At 32.9% G+C, this 20338-nt stretch overlaps 1 protein-coding gene across 5 annotated transcripts in view; it reads right to left on the reverse strand.

Annotated features, from left to right (window-relative positions):
* Positions 1–13836: 13836 nt before the first annotated feature.
* Positions 13837–20338, reverse strand: part of LOC127709993 (E3 ubiquitin-protein ligase DZIP3-like) — a 69075-nt gene continuing 62573 nt past the window's right edge. For all 5 annotated transcript variants that reach the window (XM_052215699.1, XM_052215697.1, XM_052215698.1 and 2 more), the window contains 2 exons: positions 19308–19718; positions 13837–15951 (listed from right to left, as the gene is read on the reverse strand). In XM_052215699.1, coding sequence (XP_052071659.1) covers positions 15929–15951; positions 19308–19718 — 434 coding nt within the window. In that variant the 3' untranslated portion in view covers positions 13837–15928. The remainder of the gene's footprint in view (positions 15952–19307; positions 19719–20338) is intronic.

A 20338-nucleotide genomic window follows, 5' to 3' on the forward strand; every position in this document is an offset into this window, starting at 1 on the left:
CCTACTATGAAACAATTAGTTACACACTTATTTATGATATCTGAACGACATGATACGGGAAGGAAATTGTAGCGTTGAGTTGTTTAAAAGTGATATGTAATTCGCTACATGCCATAATGAACATTTCCGATATAATGATGTAAAATTTGAATGTGGTTACCGGTTTTTCCCCCAGTATAGAAATCAATTATTCTCTAATTTTTGTGCTTTTTTCACATTTCTTGATCGGTGTGAGAAAAATACTTCTCCTCACTAATGAAATATCTGTTCTCGGCAAATGATTGGTCGAAAATTAATTATGACGTCAAATTTTCTTGGTTTCTTCTGAATTTTCCTATTGTGATGTCATGAAAAAAGGTGACCATGCCTGATGACGTCATATATAAAGAACACAACTTTCTGCAAATCTTTGAAAAGGAAGGATAAAAATCATAAGAGAAACAGATTCCACCTCTATAACTCGTGTATTACGATATTTCTCCACTCTCAACAGTTAAATTTTAATTATTTAAAAAGCTCGGCAAGCCTCGCGCTTGAAATATTAAATTTTTACTGTCTCGTGGGAGAAATATCGTAACACTCTTGTTGCATGTAAAACAAATTTCTTGGTAGAGGGGTCTAAATACAGCACAAACAACATTTTCCAAAAGACCAAAAAGTGAAAAGTATATTTTAACAAAACGCATTTGACTAACAGGTCGAACAACTGATGTTCTTAAACCCTGCTGACTGCCATTGGCGATTGCCAAATAAATTGATCACCATATGCAACATGGATCTTAATTATTAATTTAATACCAAACAGAAAACAATCAACTTGCGGAAAAGATGGTATATCGCAAACATGAGGTGCAAAAAATTGTACACCATATACGGATTTCGACAATTAATGTCTCTTCAGTGATGTTAGGGATCGAAACGGTATTTGGAAGGCCATATAATTTACCTCAATTTAGGCTAGACTCTTGAATTTTAAAGAGTCGAAATAGGATGAACGGATCATATAAACCCGAAGGAAAATATAATACAAGCCCAAACGAAAAAATATAAACAAGTTTAAATTGATAACAACGTTCAAATCTATGATTGCGTTGGATAAAAACAGCAATTTTTATACGTGTGCATGTAAAACAAATTTCTTGGTAGAGGGGTCTAAATACAGCACAAACAACATTTTCCAAAAGACCAAAAAGTGAAAAGTATATTTTAACAAAACGCATTTGACTAACATTTATATATAATTCGTCTAAATAACAGCCCAATAATGTTATATCTGCAAGTTTGCGGAGGCAAGTTTTTGTTCTTCCCTGGCCGGGATTCGAACTCATACTCTGAGACATCATGGCACCAAAACGCCTTGCACTATGCCCGACGCGATAGACCACTCGACCACCTAGGCTCGACAAAAATCAAGCTTTCGGTGGCCGGGTGTGACCTGTCCACGTCAGTTTTTATCTAGCGTCGTAGCACAGTACATGATATATAAGGCATGAAGATGGAATATTACAGATCAGTTGAATTATCTAACGTAGAGGATCTTACAAATTAATGTAGGATGCAGTCACAGAAATAATTATATTATAAGTACGTCTGAACCAGTGACAACTCTACGACAGATTTTATCCATCGGATCACCAGTGATGGTGATACAAGGTTGAAAACACATTCTGTATATATAATTCGTCTAAATAACAGCTCGACAATGTTAGATCTGTAAATTTGCGGAACCAACTTTTTGTTCTTCCCTCGCCGTGATTCGAACTCATGCTACTGAGATATCGTGGCACCAAATCGCATTGCACTATACCCGACGCGCTAGACCACTCGACCATCTAGGCTCGACAAAAATCAAGCTTTCGGTGGCCGGGTGTTACCTTTCCTCGTCAGTTTTTATCTAGCATCGTAACACAGTACATGATCTATAAGGCATGACGATGGAATATTACAGATCAGCTGAATTATCTATCGTAGAGGATCTTACAAATTAATGTAGGATGCAGTCACAGAAATAATTATATTATAAGTATGTCTGAACCAGTGACAACTACATTAAGTTGATATTATAGATATCGCAATGCACTTTTATGGTTTCTTTTATTCATTTTTATAAATGTTTATTGTCAAAGGTTGGATTTTAAAAGAAATACTTTTACGATTATATTGACATTTTTAATTTTATAGTGATGTAATTTTTACGTACGCTGAATATATTGTTTGTATAGTTTGTATGCGGCAAACATTTATAAAAATGAATAAAAGAAACCATAAAAGTGCATTGCGATATCTTGAATATTATTAAAAGATTGCACATATATTTAGACTTTTTCTTAAAATACATATTCACATAAACTTGGCACACTTTCAAACTTTCATACATATAAATTAATTTAGAAATTAACAAGAAACAACTCATTGCGAGCTTTAATGACTGAGGTCAGATAATTTTTGCCGGTATCATCACCGAACAAAAAAGCTATGTCGCCGATAATTAACTGAAGTTTATTAAAGCGAGGCAATTCTGAGAAAAACACGCCGGTTCCTGCATTGAGAAGGAAATCGTGCAAATCAGAAAAGAAACGTTCTCGAATATCATTATATGCCTGGCATTCCAACAATACATGTAAAACAGTTTCTTCAATACAACATGTTTGACATGCATTACTATCTTTTAATTTCATGCTGAATAACACAGCATTCAATGGAAGACAGTTTGTTCTAGCCAGAAATTTAAGACGAGAGGTCCAAAAATCATCTTCTTTTGATAATAAGTATTGTCGTGCTTGTGTAACATTAAATGAACGGTAATCACCGAGGCTTCGCTTTTCAAGGATTTCGGATTTCAGCTTATTACAAGCATCTGTACCAAAACACTTATTAAACGTTTTTATATTAACGTTTCCATGTATATAATGGTCTATCCCAGTGGACTGGAATATGCCGTTAATATGATTAAAATATTAATTTTTTGATAACTTAAGTTCGTTAAAAATCATTTTGCAATATACCAGGTAAAGAATCTAACCTAGCAAAACATGTGATCCTTTGACGGTCCATATAATTTGTTACAAATTCAAATGTGACGTCACTTTGTGTGTTTTTTTAGAATTTCAAATGTGACGTCACTTTGTGCGTTGAGGCTTTGGCTAACTCGGCTGTGTATTTTTATGTGTTGGATTAAGTTGTTTTATGTAATGTATCCGTTTTTATTCTGTAGTTAGCCCCCACTTCGGTTTTATCATGTATATCTATTATATAGTCATTTTATAAAATTTACTGTTTGCAAAATTATAAATTATTCTAAATAATAAGGATGTTCTTGTCCCAGGCAGAAAACCCTGGCCGTGTTAGGCGCAACTTTTTGGAAGTTTTGGTCCTCGGTGCTCTTCAGCTTTGTACTTGTTTTGGCTTTCAAACTTTTTTCATCTGAGCGTCACTGTTTGGTCTTGTGTGGACGAGACGCACGTCTGGCGTATTGAATTTTAAGCCTATTACCTTTTGTTAGATATTATTCGTGTGTTTCTTTGTCCTATATGTTCTCCTATTTATTTGTATTGTGGTCCTGTCATGTGATGTTGTCGTTTTGGTGTTGTGTTTGACGTTGCCATAAAAGCGGGAGGTTTGGCATGCCACAAAACCAGGTTCAACCCACCATTTTTTTCGTAAAATGTCCTGTACCAAGTCAGGAAAATGGCCATTGTTATATTATAGTTCGTATCTGTGTGTGTTACATTTTAATGTTGTGTTTTTGTTGTGTCGTTGTTCTCCTCTTATATTTGATGCATTTCCCTCAGTTTTAGTTTGTAACCCGGATTTGTTTTTATCTCTATCGATTTATGAGTTTCGAACAGCGGTATACTACTGTTGCCTTTATTTAGAGATTCCCATCCTAACTCCGATAAAACAGAGCATTTTGGAAAGTTCATTTTAGAGTTGATTATAACTTTTGCGACTTTGTACTGCCAGCTGTCTAGCATTTCGTTTCCGGGATTTGACGTGGGATACCATACGCCACAAGCATGAGCAATGGATGGGCGTATAACCAAAATCCACAAAGCACAGCCAAAATTAAACCGATTAAAATCACCGTGTACTTCTAAGACGCGAATAATATAGTTAATTTTCTTTTCAAAGTTTTCATTAGGTATTTCTCGATATGATGATTAAATTTTAACGTTCTTGAGAAATAAACTACCAAGTATTTATATTCGTTTACTTCATCAATTTAAACATCCCCTAGAAACCAGATTTTATTTGCGTTAAGTCTTTTTTCTACCACTAGAACTTTTGATTTTTTGGCATTAAACTTTAGGTTCCATTTTGAAACAAATTCACTGGCAACCTTCAATAGGGTTTGCAATTCTTCTTCGATTTTCCCTAGTAACACACTATCGTAGATGCAAAGAGTAAACTACTTATAACTTCTGTCGCTACATTAATACCGAGATTCTTTTCTTTTATCATCGAGACAAGATCAAATATTAAAATAGAAAATAATGTAGGAGATAAAATACATCCTTGTTTTAGGCCAAATTCTTGATCAAACCAGTTTGATTCGTTATTTCCAAAAATGACCTTGTTATTTACATTTTTATAAAGAGAACGTAGTAGTTCCCACCATCTTCCTTGAATACCATTTTGCCAAAGAAGATAACAAAAAATTTTCCATTCGTTTACATTTGTTTTTATTACATTTTACTTAATTTGTACTTAATCGAAAAAGTGTTAATTATCTACTGTATGTTTTAACAACTACAAAAATGACAGTTGTTTTCCACTCGTTCCGTTGGTTGATAACGTTCAATTTTGTCAGTTTTTATGGACTTCCCCTTTTTGAATTGTCCTTGGAATTCGGTATTTTTGTTATTCTTTTTTGATAAACGTCTTTAAATTTGAAAATTTAGTTTAACCTTTTTTATTTCTAAAATTATGAGTAATGAAATAATATGTACATACCTGTGTAAACTCGTTCCGTGTTTAAAGGACAACCACTTCTTCCCCAACGTACATAAGTTGAACCATGATCTGTAAAATGTAGCAATCTATAATTGAGTTTAAGATATGGACACACAATATACTTCCATTAGAAAGGAAATACTTTGATCTAAGCTGGACAACCACTTTTTCATTAATAACTGTAGAATTTTCTTATATATTTGTTTCTTAAAATATTGAAAAATTTAGTTAAGGTTTTAAGTAATATGTGGTAACGAAATTCCCGACTTAATAATTGACTAGGAATACATAGATCGCTCATTGAAATCCAAAACGTCACTTTAGACACGAGCATAGCGAACGAGTTAGCATATATAAACACCGTACGACGGTGCCAAAGGAACATCATCGTCCGAAAAGGTAGTATAAAGAGTGGAAAAATCACAAAACGTGACATGGGAACAGTATATTAACAGCATTAGGCCATGCTTACGCTACGGTTTTTTTTTTATCCCAGCCGTATCCGTTTTAATAAATTTTATATGACAAAAGAACATAAAAAATTGTTAATATATACAAGCTGAAGAAAAGCGCCGTACTTGAAAGCAATGATATAGTAAATAAAAGAAAGACATATACAAGTAAAAACTACAACAAAGAATAACGTATGAGAACGGTTTTGATAAACACATGTTAATTCTATTATGTTGATAACTACATAGGATAGCGAACTTATATATTTGTTTTGAATTTCAAGCGCTTATAATAAGCTTTTTTTCTAAATCCCTCTTTAATTTTTTTCCTTCTCAAAAGTGTATACCCCCCCCCCTTTTACACACACAACATAGTCTATTACGAGAATCGTTGTAATTTTAAGGATACTTTTTGAAAGATGTGAGAAATCTTTTGAATTCTATAATTTGTTTAATGTTTAGATTTTACTACTTTTCACACTCTACACTTTTTGATACCTAATATGAATGAAACAAAGTTGAAAGCGGTCAAACGCGCTGCATTTGTTGGCACCTGTCCTAAGTCAGGAACCTGTTGTTCAGTGGTTGTTGTTTGTTGATGTGGTTCATAAGTGTTTCTCGTTTTTTATATAGATTAGAACGTTGGTTTTCCTGTTTGAATGGTTTAACTTTTACGCTAGTCATTTTTGGGGCCATTTATAGCTTGCTGTTCGGTGTGAGCCAAGGCTCTGTGTCGAAGGCCGTACCTTGACCTATAATGGTTTACTTTTACAAATTGTGACTTGGATATAGAGTTGTGTCATTGGCACCCATACCACATCTTCTTATATTTGATTATTCTCTAATTAACACAAAGAAATAAACAAATAAGCAATGAAAGAAGAAGAAAACGAAAAACAGATCTGTTTGTGAAAAAATTATAAAAAGATACAAACGCAGATGACTGAAATACCTTAATTCACCCACCCCATTTTCCCATCAATGTTTATACATTCCTTCGAAAAGGAAAGTGAATAATCTTACAAATAGTAATAGCCTTTAAATTTTTGTAATCCACTACTCTTAACATGTATATACAAAGCTATTCCGAACGAATTAAGCTACAATGCAAAAAATCATTTTCCAATTCCATGAACTATGAGACGGCTAGCCTAAGCCTATTTAGAAAAGGTATTACTTGTTAAGTAATCAATAATCGCCGATATTCCGACACCTCATTGGTCCAACACAACAATAGGCCGACAACTATTGGTCCAGGCCGACATCTATTGGTCCAACACCCCAATAGCCCGATACCCATTGATTCGACACCTCAATAGTCCGACACCCTATTGACCCAACACCCCAAAAGTCCCACACACCATTGGTCCGACACCAAAATAGTCAAACAACCTATTAGTTCGACAAGAGAATTTGAAAAAAAATATATAAATAAAAGATTCGTTCAATATTAAGAGTAGGGCCTTGTCATTCGTGTGAACAGGTGATGCAAGTTATCAAGATAGGTTTGGGATCAGTAATAAAGTAGCAGAATTGCATCACCAGCGTAACTCAAAGCACAAAATACCTTCTAAAGAGTTGTCGAATTGCTTAGATAATATTCTACCTCCTAATAATTTTTAGGAATATCATTGGTTAAAAAGGGACCACATGGAGACCCTGTATATTTAATATGGGGTTAGTGGGCTTGGTTTATTTTAATACACTGTTAGTAGTGGTGTTACGTCCCTTTATAAAAACAACACGGCATCGAAGAAAATTCTGAAACGTTTCGCACGGACATCTGATTAAGAAATTGATGATGAATGATTGAAATAAATACAGAAAACACATCAAAAGCTAAAAGCTAACAAGTTTTTATTGTTTACATTTGTTTTTGTATAGACAAATGGACGTAGGTTCTTTATATTGAAGAATTGATAACTTTGAAAGCTCACTAGTCTAAACGCCACATGACTGTTAAGATACTGATAGTCGGTAAGATAAATTCGTTACACTGTGTGCAAGTGATCCCATATGAAATTTACTGAACCCATATATTTCGTATTAAATCACTTGCACACTGTATAACTAATCATCAGTATCATATCTAGATACACTATCTCAGAAATAGAGGTTAAAGGGGACGCAGTAAGAAAATAAAGGAACCAATGAAGCTTTGCTCCTCAGTAACACTATTATTTGTGTGAATATGAAGTGAGTGTATAAGACGCACATTTTTCTGGTATAACTCAAGCAATAAAAAGCAATAACGGTTATTTCAATTAAAACTTTTATTTTTTTATATTGGTTTTTTTGAAATGGAAGCTAAAATGTAACAGTAGTGCCATTATTTCAAGAACACCAGTCTAGATATCTATATGGGCACCGATATTTTGAAAAGAGTGACTTGTCTTTAAGTGTTCTACCGTAAGTTTGCTCGTTTCCAAACAGGGAATAAAATCTTCCTTCCAAGTGATACTCTTCACTCTTTGACACGCACATCGTAAGCAATATATTGACTTCTAGTAGAAAGTTTACAAAACATGTTTTTGTACATAAAGATAGTGGAAAATAACAATACTGTACAATAGGGTTATACTATATAAATAATTTCATAATTTCTCCCGACATAACAAACGATGACATCATATGGTAATTGGAGTTTTGTATAAAATCAGTATGTTTAAAAAAAAAAACAAAAAAACGAACCGATCACTATCTAATTCTTTAATAGCTGTACGTGTTACAGGAACATACCAATACTCCTCCTTTGCTTTACGTCCAGTGACGAATATTTCATGGATGTTCATGGTGAGAACTAATTAACAATAAATACAACTAGTAAGTCCTGACATAGGAGTCGACCGGGATGAAGGGCGACACATGTTGAATGTCGTTGGAAAATGAGGGTATATTTGATAGAGATAGAAACAAGTTGCTTTCTTTAAAAAAAGAAATGCAATCGTGAACCTAAAAGCCTGTTTGGCATGAACGATCAGATAATTGGTACATAAAGAAGAATAATTTTTACATTTTTTTTAATATAAAATGTAGAAAAACTGATATGGGTTTTTAATGAAGCTGCTTTTCTATGTGGGGTATAATTTTCTTGTTAAAGAAATAATTTCTCTCTCTCTCTCTCCCATCCCTCTCTCTTCCGATAGATAACATTACAACATGCAATCTGATATTAAATTCAGATCTATCTTAACTCGCGTGCTCGTACATATAAGCATACGAGGATAACGAAAACTCATCTCTGCTATATTTAGATTAGATTGAACAACATGCTAAATAAGAGGCAACCACTGTTTGTTCCATTCTGAGGTGCTACTTTGGAAATTAGAGGTAGCTTCCTGGCTAAAGTCGAAATGTAAATGTGAAAACAATCTGTGTTTTGAAGAAGTTTATGCAATGAATCATGGTTATTTGTTTGTAGCCAGTTTGAAAATAGTTCAAAACCCTAAGCTATATTCGTATTTGTTAATTGATTTTTCCGAACTAAGACCGTTTTGGAAAATCAATTACACTGGTTAATATGGTTTGGTCATTGGCTTGTCATATTCGAGATATGCTTGATCTCAATTTATTTATACCCCAGGCAACAAACGCAAAACAGACTTTAAGAGTAGAAACAATTTGAAACCTCAACTTTATACTTGAATCAGTTTGCTCAAACATTTCGTTTTAAACGGATATTGATTTTAAGAAAAATAATTTTTTACTCAGTTGTCGCAAAACACGCTCTAGACCTATGTCAACTAGACCCTCTAAATTCGCTTATGACTACATATTGGCTCGACTCCTTGAAAACAAATTGACGAAATTCCCAAAAACTTGCACTGATTCTTCTTTAGGTAGGACATGAAGTTGTGCCCCAGCTGCTTCAACTTTTAATCTGATTTTATTTTGAGGGGGATGGGTTGTTTCACATACCGAATACAAAGAATTCACTTTGCCATTTATAACTATATGTTTTGGAGAGGGAAGTCGACACACGAGCCCTTTGGAAAACTCACACATTTTTCTAAAGAAAATTAACATACGCATCTCTAATTTCATAAAAGAATCATGAATAGATAATACTCATCTTCCTGTTATTTTAAGCTTTTGAACAATTGCTAATCTATCCTCGCAAACCACATACCGGTAGTAATTTGTGATAGTTTTTAATTCCAAACATCGAGGAATATATCAAACTTCAATTTGTTTTATTTCATTGACCATAAGTTTTAAATAAATAGTGAGTTATCGTCTCAACTCCAAAGAAAATCACTCAGTGTCTGTAAATCTTTTCATATCTTTAGAATTAGTTTAAGGACTCAAACGCATATTCATTTATGAACTGTTTCGATGTGACGTGTAATTTCTGCATTTAACACACATAAAAGGCTGAAATGACAACGTTAAACAACTCATACGAGAAAACTAACTACCTGATTTCATAGCGTTGTCATTTATTATAATTATTGCTTTTGTTTCCTTATTTATATTTAAGTTTGCTGTACATTATATTTTCCTTCGGGTTTATATGATCCGTTCATCCTATTATATCATGTACTGTGTTACGACGCTAGATAAACACTGACGTGGACAGGTCACGCCCGGCCACCGAAAGCTTGATTTTTATCGAGCCTAGGTGGTCGAGTGGTCTAGCGCGTCGGGCATAGTGCAAGGCGTTTTGGTGCCACGCTGTCTCAGTAGCATGAGTTCGAATCCCTGCCAGGGAAGAACAAAAACTTGCTTCCGCAAACTTGCAGATATAACATTGTTGGGCTGTTATTTAGACGAATTATATATAAATGTTAGTCAAATGCGTTTTGTTAAAATATACTTTTCACTTTTTGGTCTTTTGGAAAATGTTGTTTGTGCTGTATTTAAACCCCTCTACCAAGAAATTTGTTTTACATGCTCACGTATAAAAATTGCGGTTTTTATCCAACGCAATCATAGGTTTGAACGTTGTTTTCAATTTAGACTTGCTTATTTTTTTTCGTTTGGGCTTGTATTATATTTTCCTTCGGGTTTATATGATCCGTTCATCCTATTTCGACTCTTTAAAATTCAAGAGTCTATCCTAAATTGAGGTAAATTATATGGCCTTCGAATACCGTTTCGATTCCTAACATCACTGAAGAGACAATAAGTGTCGAAATCCGGATATGGTGTACAAATTTTTGCACCTCATGTTTGCGATATACCAACTTTTCCGCAAGTTTATCGTTTTCTGTTTGGTATTAAATTAATAATTAAGATCCATGTTACATCTGGTGATCAATTTATTTGGCAATCGCCAATGGCAGTCAGCAGGGTTTAAGAACATCAGTTGTTCGACCTGTTAGTCAAATGCGTTTTGTTAAAATATACTTTTCACTTTTTGGTCTTTTGGAAAATGTTGTTTGTGCTGTATTTAGACCCCTCTACCAAGAAATTTGTTTTACATGCTCACGTATAAAAATTGCGGTTTTTATCCAACGCAATCATAAGTTTGAACGTTGTTTTCAATTTAGACTTGTTTATAATTTTTGGTTTTGGGCTTGTATTATATTTTGCCTTCGGGTTTATATGATCCGTTCATCCTATTTCGACTCTTTAAAATTCAAGAGTCTATCCTAAATTGAGGTAAATTATATGGCCTTCCAAATACCGTTTCGATCCCTAATATCACTGAAGAGACATTAATTGTCGAAATCCGGATATGGTGTACAAATTTTTGCACCTCATGTTTGCGATATACCATCTTTTCCGCCCAAACGAAAAAATATAAACCCAAAGGCAAATATAATACAAGCCCAAACGAAAAAAATATAAACCCGAAGGCATATATAATACAAGCCCAAAAGAAAAAATATAAACCCGAAGGCAAATTTAATACAAGCCCAAACGAACACACCATCTTTTACGCAAGTTTATTGTTTTCTGTTTGGTATTAAATAATTATAAAGATCCATTTGTTACATCTTGTGATCCGTTTATTTGGCAATCGCCAATGGCAGTCAGCAGGGTTTAAGAACATTTGTTGTTCGACCTATTAGTCAAATGCGTTTTGTTAAAATATACTTTTTCGATTTTTTGGTCTTTTGGAAAATGTTGTTTGTGCTGTATTTAGACCCCTCTACCAAGAAATTTGTTTTGCATGCACACGTATAAAAATTGCGGTTTTTATCCAACGCAATCATAGGATTGAACGTTGTTTTCAATTTAGACTTGTTTATATTTTATCGTTTGGGCTTGTATTATATTTGCCTTCGGGTTTATATGATCCGTTCATCCTATTTCGACTCTTCAAAATTCAAGAGTCTATCCTAAATTGAGGTAAATAATATGGCCTTCCAAATACCGTTTCGATTCCAAACATCACTGAAGAGACAATAAGTGTCGAAATCCGGATATGGTGTACAAAATTTTTTTGCACCTTTTGTTTGCGGTATACCATCTTTTCCGCAAGTTTATTGTTTTCTGTTTGGTATAAATTAATAATAAGATCTATTTTGTTACATCTTGTGATCCGTTTATTTGGCAATCGCCAATGGCAGTCAGCAGGGTTTAAGAACATTTGTTGTTCGACCTGTTAGTCAAATGCGTTTTGTTAAAATATACTTTTTCACTTTTTTGGTCCTTTGGAAAATGTTGTTTGTTTTGTTTAGACCCCTCTACCAAGAAATTTGTTTTGCATGCACACGTATAAAAATTGCGGTTTTTATCCAACGCAATCATAGGATTGAACGTTGTTTTCGATTTAGACTTGTATATATTATATATAATGGAAACAACACTGTTAAAACTTCTTGCGTCCGAATCGTACCTCAGGATCCACCTGCACCAGGAACGCTCAAATTAGATACTTCAAATGATGGCTTATGCACCGCATCTATTATTTTTTAAAAAGAAAGAGATTAATAAATGCAACTGTTTTTAGTAATAATAATTAACAAGTAGAAATTAAAAAAAATTTAAATTCATTCAGTGTTGCTAATATCTCGAACACGATGTTTGGTTATTTTGCATATTTTTATTCCTCTAGTAATATCAGTTGTGTTGTTTTACTTCCACAAACAATCGGCATTCCCATGGGAACTAACAACTGTGCTCCTCTTCGACTTATTCCTTTATTCATATGAGGCTGACTTCATACAGGAACTTCTTAGGAAGAAAGAAAACAATTTAGCAGTATCCTTTAACTTTACTTTCCGCTATATAGATGATGTTCTCTCACTAAATAATTAGAAATTGGTGACTATGTTGAACGTATCTATTTCATGGAACTTGAGATAAAGGATACAACAGATACAGTTAAGTCTGCCTCATATCTTGACTTACATCTAGAAATTGACAATGAGGGTCGGTTCAAAACAAAACTTTACGACAAAAGGGATGGATGATTTCAACTTCACAATTGTGAACTTTCCATTTCTATGTAGCAACATTCCAGCAGTGCGTGCATACAAAGTATATATCTCCCAGTTGATACGATATTCCAGGGCTAGTATTTCCTATCATGATTTCCTTGATAGAGGGTTTCTGCTCACAAGGAAGCTATTAAACCAAGAGTTCCAAGTGATGAAGTTGAAATAATCCCTTCGTAAATTTTAGAGGTTGTCGTTGGTTCTTATAATGTATCTATCTTTTTGGTTATTCGGAATTTGTATTGATATTTCACATTTTTCATGTCGGGGCCATTTATAGTTAACAACGCGGTATCTGTTTTTCTCATTGTTGAAGGTAATACGATGACCTTCAATTGCTTATATCTACGTCATTTGAACTCATAGTGGAACGTGCGACGACAACGGCCATCTCCTTTATGTCGTTGGTGCCAAATGTGGTTCACTTCCTTGCCCACCTTATCATGACAAACTTGAGTTATACTGCGTTGTTTGTTCAAATAAATAAAGTTATATTTTGTATTCTGCTTAGAATTCATTAACTACCAGAATTACTAAGTACGCGGATACTTTTTTCAAGTTACTATCTCAACTCAGTAGCGATATGTGTCCGCAATCTTTGATCTTTAGATACTGGAATAATTAGTCTGGTCTTTAAGTTTACAGCAGTGTCTTATTCTCTACTGTAGCATTTTGACTGCATGTGAATTCATAAGGCGGGGGAAGCATGTCGACCTACCCACTATCGTCCATTTCCCAATCAAATTTGTATTAACCTTGCATTCAATTTGGATGTTCTTAATGTGTATATGAACATGAACATCGGTAAACTAATGTTGCCTATAACGTATCATATTCTAGTCACCATCGCGATGATTAATTTATGCGAGTTTAAACTATGTTGATGCTTTTTGATGAAGGAATGTTAACATCTTCAAATGTGTTATATTTGCTTTGTTCTGCTTATTGCGAAGGCCGCGAAAATAAATCGACCAAGAAATTTAGTTGATTTACAGTGAAGGCTACAGTACCTAAATTGTGGAAGACATATTGACAACTTTCGATGATGGACAAGGACATTTAATAAATTAACAAATTGCAAAAAAAGAAGCGAAAATACAAAAGTGACATCTAAAGTCATAAGTCGAGCAATGGTAAAAATGTAAATGATAAAAAGACAAACAACAGTATACAAAACACATAGTAAAACTAAAGACGGAGCAACGTGAACCCTTCAAAAGCCGATGTTGATATCAAGTACCCCGGAAGATGCCACTGGACTATGGCACATGTTACTAGTTATGTCAAATATTGGTATGTAATATGGATACTATTTTTCAAGCATCCTTATAGTCCAGTAGAATAATCGGATTTTCAAATTGAGAAGACAGTTAACAATTGAACTATAATAATTGCCTTTGTAAATCATCTGGCCCGTACTTTTTTTACGCCGATAATGTTAGTTTTGGGGGAAAAAATGAAAAATAAAGAAATGTATTATACAAACATTCATTAAGCCAACAATAGGTTTCTTGCTATTGGAAATTATTTCATCAATCATAATCATATCTATTAATGACATTTAAATTTCACATAAGAAAAAAATTATCTATCATCTTTTTATAAGAATAATTATTATACAAAAGACAACCCATTAACCTTTGTTTCTTTATATACATTTCCTTGTATAATTTTTTGCTTATTTCAATTTGACATTTCCCCTAACTAAAAAACAACTTTTTCGTAAGAAAGAATAAAAAAAATAAATTTCAAAGGTACTTTATTAAATTAAAAAATTTCTGAATTTACAAAATATAATTAGAGCAGGTTATGCATTCATTTATTAAATATGTCTTTGAAACTGCATGCATAATAATAATGAAGAGCCGAATATTTAGACTATTATTATTTGGTATTGAGAAGTGTTGTAGCTGCGACTATTTTAAAAGTAAACTATAATCAATTGACAATAAAGTGATTGATATTTTCAATGTGCATATCTATGATAACAGACGAAGATTAATTTTGAATAGAAATAGGGATTACATCTAATGGATATGTAGAAAACTTTCTGTAAATGTCGGAAAGAGATTTATCTGTTTCATTTGAATTAGTTCTTCCGTCATCTTAAAACATACGAGATGAAAGATTGCATATAGTTTGACTAGAAATCAATGGGAAATAGCCGTTCTTAAAGGAAAATGTAAAATCGAAAACTTCCTTAATGTTGTAATTATATGTAAGGAGTTATACAATTATCTCAAATATTTGTTCCATGACTTTTGAACAGCGGTATACTACTGTTGCCTTTATTTATAACAGGACCATAAAAGCTGGGTATCGAAATTATGCTATATACAGTTTATCTTTCTCATTCAGAAAGGTTCAAAACTTCTTTAACGCCCATACCCAAAAACGTGCCATTCTTGAAAAAACTTTTACAGCTACTGCTACATTAATTATAATTGACATTCAATCTGTTTTAAACATGAAAATTAACAATTGCAAAGTTTATAAAAATATTTTTAAATTAAGGAATATATCTCCCACATGCAAGGCTCCGAATCCTTGCTTTTTAGGTCTACTTTTTGTTTTGGTTTATAAGGTCGTCAATTTTCAAAGATTTTGATTTTCAAATAGTTTGGTCTCTAGCATTATTGAAGAATATTTATTGCAAAATACGCATCTGGTGCAGTAAAATTAGTACCGTGAATGTTATTATTTGTTAATATAATGATTCGATATAAACAAAACGGTAAACATGTAGCATTTACACGTAACATAAACAATAATTATCTTACAAATTCGCATAGCGATAGGATATAAATTACCATTTGCCAAAGTTGTTTCTTGTAACGGCAGTAACATCAACTTTCTTTGAGCTTCAAATAAAAAATGTAACGCTCACAAACTTTGGGAATGATTTCAAAGATAACTATTCAGTATGTGCCAAGTGGTTAAAACGCACACATTAGAAGTATGGAGTATGAGGTGAGAGAAATGTTTTAATGGTTTGAAAACTGTAATGTTACCAATTGGAAATCAATATCATCATTGAAAATAGCATCATCTAAAATCATACAGTATGTTTCCTTTGACAAAAACTAAATACATCTCCATATTTGCAAAACAAAATCTCTTTTCTGGATACACAGTTTATACTTCATCGTTGTTTACACCTGAAAAGATAATAAATACAAATGACCGTTTTGGTGAAAATTATGTTTAACAGTGGAATGCGTTTTGAACCTTTCAAATGTGGTTCTTTTATAAGCCAGCTGAAAGACATACTATACAAATAAAGACGGCATGTAGGCTAAATTTAATTTTGATACACGCTCAGCTACATATGTCGCAAAGGGCAATGACAACAGTTAAATAAAAAACAAAACAATCGAAGAAATAGCCACAACCATTGCCAAACATGGAACACTACCAGGATATAATCAAGACTATAATTGTACAAAACATCTCATTTCTTCGCGAAATTTTGGAAAGGGATCTATACAATTCTATATAGTAATACAACGACACACCCGCGGAAAGCAATTAGTTCACAACTCATAATTTTGGTGCCAAAAAAAGTCTGAAAAAAAATTAGCCGGGATGATGTTTTATAAATTTGATTAATCCATATGTTAAATTTCACCTACTGCGTCATTGATGATGTATTTGTGACATCTTAAATGTAGGCGAATTTCGTTTCAACCTGATAATTGGAATAACGAGGCGAAATTTATGACGGGTTTCTAAAAAAAATAATAGATGCACCACTCCTCGCCCACAAATATTTTTGTTATCTCTGTTAAATAGATTAAAGAATGAAAACGGAAAATGTGTCGAAGAGACAACAACCTGAACGAAAAGCAGGAAACAGCCCAAGGCCAATAACGGACCGTAAATACAGTGAGACAATTCCGAACCCGGAGGCTGGCTTCCTGATCTGGGACAGGCCCAAAAAGGCAGCGGGGTTAAACATGTTTTGTGAGATCTTAACCATCCCCGAAACCCCTAATGAATGTAAAATAAACAATATAGTGATATGTACGGTAAAACTTAGTTTAAGGAAGTTCACGTCCTATCTTAGAATAGGTAACAGAATAAAACTAAGTAAAATTACACTCATCAACATGAATTAACAAAGGACTACTTGCAGTTACTGACGTGCGAACTCCAGACCTCAATTAAACTGTTATAATGATTATGTCTTCATCATATGAAAATCAACCACAATCCCTCCCGTTAGGGATATAGTATCAAGCCATCTTAAATCTAATGGGAAGAAATAGCAAGTATCATGCCAACAACTAGTTTTAGAATAAATGTGTTTATTTCTGATGCAAAGACCCTACGAGTGAATTTATGTTAATTCCAAAAATTTCAATCTCTAGTGACTTATCAACGGCAAAATAATAAGTTTAGAGGTTTGGTTAGCTTTTGATGTGAATTTAGACATTTTGTGCTTTGTATAGTATATAACAATAAAAAATGGAATGTCAAATACCCGAACGTATAAGACACGTAATATGTATGTACGCTGATTTATTTACGAATGATGTATTGACATGTTTTTGATATCGAAATTCCTGTAGTAATAATTTTTCAGTATAACAGGTTTCTTTCGTGAAAAATCAAAAACGTTATTACCTACACAAGCGAATCGAACACGTTCAGATATATAAACACCAACGATCGATGGTGCCAATTTTTTTTAAAAACCATATTCGTTTCTTTTCAAGCAAAATTTCAATGGGCAAAAGACGGCGAATATGAAATAATGAAAAAAGGTCAGAAAAGATCTTACACTTCTTCAACAAATAGACTATAAGGAAATCTATTTCTGTTTCAGGCTAATAAATTTATAAATATAAAGAAGAATTTCGATTCTGGTATCCATGATGAGTTTGTTTGCACTGCCAGCAGTATCATAGTTTCTTTACATATTATTTGCAGATATATTAATCATGATATAGATGGCATTGACAGGTAAGAAGCATTAATTACAGTCATAAAACACACTCATCATGTAAACCAGGATCAAATTTCAGTATGAAAGACATGCGTTTCGTCAAAAGACCCATCTGTGACGCTTGAACCGAAAAAATAAAAAAATGCCAAACAAAATACGAAGTTTAAGAGCATTGAGGACTAAAAATTCCCAATGGTTTTGCCCGATACAGCTAAGGTTATTAATTCAACACATGTAACAACATCGTAAACGAGACGTCTTTTCACAATCAGGTACTCTCTATACGACTGATTGGAAAGCCATAAACACAAAACGTTCAGGTCCATCAACATTATTTGAATTTCAAAGAGTGTAAGAAAATAAGGGAAAAATCATTGTCTCTAGGAGTAACCCGTCTCATTTTTGAACAATAACAAAATGATAATGCATTAATAAATACACTATTGTCTTATTTAAATAACACAATGTAAAGTACAGTATAAACTGAACAATCACTAGTGTACCAATAAAACACGGAATGTAGAGAGCAAAGTTACCATTTCTTCAATTAATTATAATGATAAGATTGAATAGAATGTTATCATTCTTCCATAAACATTGACATTGGTTTTTCGTAATATGTTAAGTTGTCGTCTAGATGTATTTTGCATTTGTTTCGTTTGGATACAATATTATTGTTTTATACTTCACTTCACTTTTAGTTCAAAAAGTCATAAAAATAACGACAACATGAATATGTTTTAAAAAATGTCCTTGCTTACATTGTATTAAAAAAAGATAAGACTTATGGCATGATATTGATCTAGTCCATGTGTGTGATGAAGAGAAGGATATTTCAGCGCATTCACTTTTCCAAAACTACATAGAGAACCCAGCATTTGGAAATCTGATTTTAAAAATGAAAATAACATTTTATAAATTTCATGAGTTTGAAGCGCTTTTCTGGATTTACTTTCACCAGGAATGGTCAAAGCTGAATATTTAAAAGGCATGGATGTATAAGAACCGAAAAAAGTTGTGGCCGAAAAGAACATAAGAGTAATAACCAAATCCATCTAATATGAACTTTGATGTCAGTTAAACATTTAGTTCCGAAATATCCATTTGGTATAACTATTTTATTTCTTGAAATAGTTCCGATTTTAGAACTGACCTAACTATAAACATTTCTAAAAATATAAAATCAGTACAGTTTTATTTTTCATTTCTTTTCAAATCATAAATAACTAGTCGATAAAACCAAAAAAAAAATATTGATATTAATGTAAAACTTTGATTGCAATTGTCAATCATGTAAGATAATTATAATCTTAGTGCCAACGAGTCACTTTATTGATTGGTTGATTACAAACATGCTTTCAAGATAATACAAACATGACTCATTATGGGATGCAGCTAATTGAATGATCTGATTTTAATCAGATTTACAATTAGGGAGACTATATCTGACTTATGGGAAAACATTCACCATTCACCACCTTGTCTGATTCTTTCTAAATCTTTTCATATGAATTATTGATATAAAAGCATATACATATGATACATAACTATTTCATATATAGTTACCCTTGGGTCTGTTCGTTGTTTTCAACGCTATGTAATCGTCTGATAAAACTGGTTGGTCTAACATTGTCGCTCGAAGTTCACGATTTAAGTTTGACATATGAGTTTCATGTTGTTGGGATCTTTGCATCGCCATATCTGAGGCGTCTTGCGATTCTCTTTTCATATTTTCAATAAATGCGTTGAATTCCCCAGAAAGAGATTCATATAAATCCATGTCTTCATTTTCTGAAGCAGCGTACATTTGATCCGTTAAGGCGTCTATTGTAATTCCATTTGCTGTTCCTTTTTCAATAGTAGCTTGTTGAAAAAGCGCTAACTCGTTTTTATATTGTTCCTGTGCCAAGTCAATCGCAGTATATAACGACTCCATCTTTTTCTTCTTATGATATTCCTGAGTTTGTATGTACTGTTCTAAAATATATAAATGTGCAGTAAGTTAAAGACATAGCAAAATTAATAAAATGCATTAGTCAGTCTGTGAATGCATTTCAAGCGAAGTGAGTTATTTTTACCTAAATATCATACCTATCAGACAACAGACGTAACTATAATGCAGTTTTATTTAACGATGGAACATAATTTAAGTTTTACGGTATTTTAAATTTATTTCAGTCAAATGGGAGACAGTCATAAACTATGTTCTATGTTCCATTGTCAATTACAAAATGTATTATGAGTGCGATACTAACGTCAATCCTTATGTTTAATAATGTTGTTTCATCTGACGTCTCAGAACATAAACTCGACAGCAACATTATAACACAACTTTTACCTTACAATCGTCAAAACACTACACATCATATCTCAGAAGTGACCTAAAGATTAAAATGATATGTAAAAACATTTAGAGTTCTTCCTACTGAAGATCAGTTAATGCTATAGTGAATGATAAGACTAATATAAAAATAAGAAGATGTGGTATAATTGCCAATGAGACAACTCTCCACAAGAGACCAAATGACACAGAAATTAACAACTATACGGCCTTCAACAATGAGCAAAACGCATACCACATAGTAAGCTATAAAAGG

The sequence above is a fragment of the Mytilus californianus genome, unplaced genomic scaffold (genome assembly GCF_021869535.1).
Source record: "Mytilus californianus isolate M0D057914Y unplaced genomic scaffold, xbMytCali1.0.p SCAF_7, whole genome shotgun sequence".
Classification (NCBI taxonomy): domain Eukaryota; kingdom Metazoa; phylum Mollusca; class Bivalvia; order Mytilida; family Mytilidae; genus Mytilus; species Mytilus californianus.